Here is a 6,000-nt window from a genome sequence, read left to right on the forward strand (position 1 = left end):
AAATACTGCCAAATTTGTAGAATGCTTTGAAGCATCTGACTGAGATTAAGCATTTCCCTTGTGTTCCTGGTAGCATTTTAATCAGACAGCAAGGTTCCAGGTGTTAAGCACCGAGACTGGGTTTCAACAGCAGCACTATGACAACGATTGGCTTTTACCCCCCTTTTTTTCTTCAGAAATAGTTTACTTTCTTCCTTTCACACACACACATCATGGTAGTATTTGCAGGTAGCATCCACCCTGAAAATCTCCACTTTCTTTCATTTGTCACTACAGGAGTTAACACCTCAAATGAGAGCAGAACCAACTCAGCTAAAAAACAAGAAAACAAAAAAAACCCAAAACATCCCCTTGAAGAGCCAAAATCTGCCTTTCCCTGCACTGAAAGGATGAGTAACAACCCCGATCTTGTCTTGCAAATAGAGATCTGTAGTCTTGTTTTGAGAATCGGAACACCCAGTAAGTAACCACCCACAGTGCTATTTCCCGCCTCACTTGGGGGAGTCTCGAAATGGAGGTGGGAGGGAAAGTCCTGGCGAATGGACAGAGCTTCCCAGGAGGAGGGGTGGAGAGACCAAGGAAGAACAGAACCAAAAGTAGCAGTAAACGGAGCAATGATGTTTTAAGGACAGAGGTAGAGGTATCGTGTTCTAGGCGAGGAAGAAGAAATTAATGGAGCCATCCGGTTTGGCCCAGGAAAGCATCAGGAACAGAGTCAGAGTCCAATTCCGTGTATCACCTTCAGCAGGGTGAGGATACACTGAGGGAAAGGAGCACTCTTAAGTATCTGAGAGGAATACTATTCCAAGCTTACAGATCAGTTCTGACTGTGCCCAACTTACCTGCGTAACATTATTCTGAGGGAATATCCTGCTTGTCACCAGCTTAAAGAATGAGCAGAACCAGAGACTCATAACTACTACTACTATTACAGGTTTCAAGCTGCCACCACAGCCTTGCATTTTAGGTTTGTTTTTACCCTATTGGACAAAAAAGTCCTTAGTGCATCATTTAAGTACTCTCTCAGAAGGCTGCCTTTCTATTATTGTTCCTTTTATGAGGTTGTAAATAGCATTCTTAGAATTAAACGAGCAATAACCCTCACAGTTTTGTAGACACCCTTTCTCAAAAAATTTGTACACCTCACCCACATTTTTCTTTAAAGTGAGAAAGATCTACAGTATAAGCTGTTCCCAACAGTCATAGTCTCTCCTAAACAATCCCCCTTGAGTGAATAATAAATACTTGCAAATACTCATCAGGCACACCCACATTAAGGAACCACCAGAATTCACTAATCAAGAACAGCAGATGATCATTAATTTGCAGAATAAAAGCCTTTCTCAATAAGAGATGAAGGCTTAAAAATGCTTGTTTTAAAACAATTTCTAGGTCTACAGGACACACAAGAACACCCAAAACCAACTGAGACATAAACCTTTTCAAAGCACATGAAAATATTAATTATATAAAGCTAAGTAGCAATTTTTTTTAAGAAGTTACTCCTTGAAAGGCTGTACAGTTCAATCGAGGAGAGTATATCTTTATTCCCTTTGCAATTTAAGCCTCTAAGTCTATAACCACCTTGGAGCTTTCCTATCCCAGATACTCTTCACCAAGTGGTAGAGAATATTGTATTTTATGGCCAGCAGCCCTCCCTTGTGTTATTTTACACACTTCAACAAGTAGCTTTACCATACTGAGAACACAAGAACTAGAAGCTTTTTAGTCCATACCGCAAGTCCAAAGTTATATTCCAAGCTGAAGGCAGAAACATGACTTTTTTTAGCATTTTATGAACACCATGCGTCACTGCATTCAATATTACACATTCTGTAGGAAGCCCACTAGCAAGATACTCAAGATACCACAAAAAGCTGTAAGCAGTATGAAGTGCCATAATGCGTTTTCGTTTTTAACCCTCTTTGACCCTGAAACACACACACCCCGCCACCTCCCCAGATGCCATTTTTAAGGTTTACTTTATCCACAAAACTAGCACCTTCTGTCCTCTGACACTATCAGCTTTAGAAAATAAGAAAATCTCTCCCACAGCTTTCTAGAAATTTATTTTAGAGGTAAGGCAGCATTAGGCGAGATAGAAAAAGACCATAGGAAACTACAGACAAAAGCATCACCGTATTTCATTAGGCTAAATGCCTTCATCTATCTGTTAAACAAGCGTCCCACAGAAAACTCTTGTACTCCTCTCCCTAGCCAGGCTTTTCCCCTGAAGCTGCTTGCTCTGCTGTCCGATTTCATACTGGGAGGTGACTACCTCCAATACTGAAGTTACTAGAAAATTCTAGCAAAATCCCCCGCGTTGACCCCCAAGAGCAGAAGGGGGGCACAGCAGAGCGCCATTTTCCAGTTTCAGATGAAAAACAAGTTTCAAAACTATCACAGCAAGGAACTATGCCCCAATGAAATTTAAGACACTTTCAGTACATTTTGCAGCCTCTTTCAGATCAGTGAAACAATACTTGGGATGATCAAAAACACAACCTGCGAGCAAAGCGGGCTTTTTAAATGAACACCACGTAAAGCAAGTTCCCGTTTTTATACCGGTAGAGCTCTCCTTTGCACCAGAAGCTGCTAAAATGTTCACCAGGAGATGCCCCTAGTATGGGCAAGGGTGAGCATCCTTGCTAACTTTTTTACTACCTTCAACTGAAAAGACTAATAGAGTAAGACTCCTTATCTTCCTTGCACTGTTTATTCATTTTCCTTTTCTTCGGTGGGACACCCGCCGACCCCACGAAATTCGCATTAGCAACGTAAGGAAGACTGGGGGACTCCCAACTTCCCGCGCTCGCTACCCTTGGGTCCACGCTTTCCTTCAGCAACCCGCTGCTCCCGCCTTCCGGGGCTCCGACGGCCGCCTCCCGGGACAGCGGCTCCTTCCCCTCCCACCGTGTCGTATCCCCTACACACACAAACCCCCCCGGTTCCTCTCCGGCGGGAGCGGGGCCGCCGCACGCCCCCCTCCTCCTGCCCCGTTATCGGCTCCCGCCTCCCCCGCTGGAGGGGTGGCCCTGCCCCGAGCCCCGAGCCGACCCCGGACACCGCGGAGCGGGAAGAGCCGAGTGCCGCGGCGGGCGGAGGAGACGGGGCGGCTGGTCCTGATCCCCGCGCCGCCACGGTGGGTGCGAAGCGGGCGGGGGCCCTCTGGCGCCGGCCGGGGGCGGCAGGAGCGCGGCCGATCCAACACACACACACACACACACAGACACACACACACACACACAGTGGCTCACCTCGTCGTCGTGGTGCTGGCAGTAGCTGGCCCGGTCGGGGAAGACGGAGAGGATGTTGTAGGGCGAGGCGGAGTAGGGCGGGCTGAGGGCGAGCGGCGCGGCGGGGCAAGCGGCGGCAGCGGGGCCGGTGGCGGCGGCGAAGCGCTCGATGAAGTGGTCCTTGGTGAGGCGGACGCGCTGGTGCGCCCGCACGCAGTTGTCGCACAGGTGCTCCTGGCAGTCGAGGCAGCGGGAGCTGGCAGCGTTGCCCTCGTCGCAGGAGCTGCAGCGGGGCTCGCCTTGCCGGCTGTGGGGCCGCCGCAGCAGGAGCCCCGCCGAGCCACCGCCCGAGGAGGAGGAGGACGTCGAGGAAGGCGCGGCCGAGGCGGCGGCGGCGGGCGAGGAGCCGGCGGCGCGGTGTGGCGGGGGAGGGCGGCCGTGGTGGCGGTTGTTGCCGCCGCCGCCGCCACCCCCTCCCGCTCCGGAGCCTGCGGCGGGACCGGCCCCGGTGGCGCGGCCGTTCTTCTGCTCGTCGGCAGCGGCGGCGGCCACGACGACGACGTCCAGCAGGTTGCTGAGGAGGAAGTTGGAGGAGGGCAGCGCGTCCATGCCCGAGGGCTCCGAGATCACCACCTTCTGGTCGCAGATGGGGCAGCGCAGCTTGAGCGCGTCCCCCCCGCCGGGGTGCCGCTGCGCCTCCAGGCACTGGCGGCAGAAGGCGTGCAGGCAGGGCAGGACGTGGAGCCGCCGCGGCGGGCCCCCGCCGCAGGAGGAGCCGCCGCCGCCCCCCCCCGAGGAACTGGAGGTCTGCGAGGAGGACGAGGAGGTGGAGGAGTTGGAGGAGAGGGGAGCCGGCGAGCCGCACATCTCCTTGCACAGAGGGCAGATCTGGAAGTCGGACTCGGGAAACGAAGCCATTTGCGATGGGCCTGACTCCCCGACGGGGGTGTGGCGGGAGGGGGTGGGGGAGAAGGGGGTGAGAGGTAAAAATGTATCTACCCTCCCTTACCAGAAAAAAAAAAAAAAAAAAAAGGGAGGGGGGGAGAGGGGGAAGATGGGCGAGCTTTGGAGCGGTGTGGGGAGAAGGTAGTTCTGCAAGCGGCTTTACGAGCAAGCTGGCATCGATCAGTCGTTTTGCCAAGTGGGATCGATTGGCCGGTTTTGCAAATACGATGTCATCGATCCGGCGCTCTGCAGGGAGCTGGATCCTCGCCTCGTACCTCGCTGCTGCCGCTGCCGGGCTTGCTGCGGCGGGGGGCGGGTATTTTTGGTATCAAGGTGTAGCTGTCCCGTTCACTCTCGGCAAATGGATCTTCTCTTCGCTCACATGTACTTAACCCCCGATTCCCCGTTGCATTAGACAAATTGTATCGATTCCCGGATCGGTCAATACCTCACACAGTCTTTTCATTTCCCCCTCGGGTCAGCAGTTTGACAACGTGGTTTGGTTACTCGTCTTCTTCCTAAACAGAAGGTGCATGGGCGCCAGTCGCCCGATCCCCACCGCATCCAACGGGGACCGGACCTCTGTCCGCCGGGGTTCGGCTCCGGTTCCCACGGCCGCGGAACGGGGTCGGGACGGCAGTGCAAGTTCCTCTTAGCCGGGCGGGGGGCAGCAGGGGTTTAACTCAAGTTTCGCTCTTTCTTCTTGGGGCGTCGGTTTTTTTCCTCTTTTCCTTTAAACCTGTGCTTGTCGGGGGGGAAGGGGAAATTTCGTTTCAGTTCCCCCCTCCACTTTTGCAATCCAGAGCAGCTCTAGGAGAGAGAGAGGCACTGAAACACAGTGGCCAGGCAGACTTCTCCGGCTCCAGTCCTCCCCCGCCGACTCCTGTTCCCCCACCGCATGACTAGGGGGTGGGGATGGAGAGCGGCGTTGGTGCCCACCCCACCGGCAGAGACTCCCGCTGGCGGGACACAGAGGAGGAGGAGGAGGAGATGGGAAAAGGAAGAAGAAAAGGGCTGAGGGGACGGATAAAGAAGGCCAAGTGCCCTTTCGTCTCCCACAGCCACGGATGCCTCCCTTTACGAGGGGCTACCCGCGGAGGGTAGCAGCGAGCCCCGCCACACGCGGTGCCCGGCGGCTCGGAGGTTTTTCTCCCGGCCGGTGGCGGGGCCGGTCAGCGCCGTGGGCTCGGAACGACTCGCACACGCTGCTGCTGCTGCGGCGGCCGGGCAGAGGAGCAGCGGCAGGTCCCCGCCGGCCGCCCTGAATTATTCATGGGGGGTGTATTATATTCGCTAGCACAAATTGGAGCCGCTGTGCAATGCTATCCGAGAGCGCTACGCTCGCCCCCTCCTCCTCCTCTCCGGTTCTCGCTCGCTCTGAGCCCCTGCAGCGCCTAGGATCACATTTCCTTTGTCATCTCGTCTCTTCGCGTGGTGTTTTATTGAGAAAACAAAAATAATATAAAACCCGAAGAGGGGGGAGGAAAGGAGGAGAAAAAGAAAAAACGACAAGAAAAAAAACACCCAAAACAAAATCCAACAAAAAACCCCAAAACCAACCAAGCCCAAAACAAAACACGGCAAAACCTAAAACGCCCACCTCCCCCACGATGTGCCGAGCTGAAGCCCACCGGCCCCAGGGCGGGGACGAGGAGAGAAGGGGGGAGGGTGAAAGAAGATGTGAATTAGCAGAAATTACTCACTGATGCGGCAGCACCGTCCCGGGCGGCGTGGGATCCGCGGAGAGCCATCGCGCCGGGCGCCTTCCCCCTGCCTGGCGGGGGGTGCGGAGGGGCAGAGCCGAGCGGCCCGGCCCTCG

General features: G+C 54.4%; 1 protein-coding gene across 1 annotated transcript in view; it reads right to left on the reverse strand.

The window, feature by feature from the left end:
- TRIM71 (tripartite motif containing 71) overlaps window positions 1-4,177 on the reverse strand; it is a 54,752-nt gene extending 50,575 nt beyond the window's left edge. The window contains exon 1 of the mRNA XM_030445679.1: window positions 3,258-4,177. Coding sequence (XP_030301539.1) covers window positions 3,258-4,154 — 897 coding nt within the window. The 5' untranslated portion in view covers window positions 4,155-4,177. The remainder of the gene's footprint in view (window positions 1-3,257) is intronic.
- Window positions 4,178-6,000: the final 1,823 nt, after the last annotated feature.

Source organism: Calypte anna, chromosome 2, assembly GCF_003957555.1.
Source record: "Calypte anna isolate BGI_N300 chromosome 2, bCalAnn1_v1.p, whole genome shotgun sequence".
Taxonomy (NCBI): Eukaryota; Metazoa; Chordata; class Aves; order Apodiformes; family Trochilidae; genus Calypte; species Calypte anna.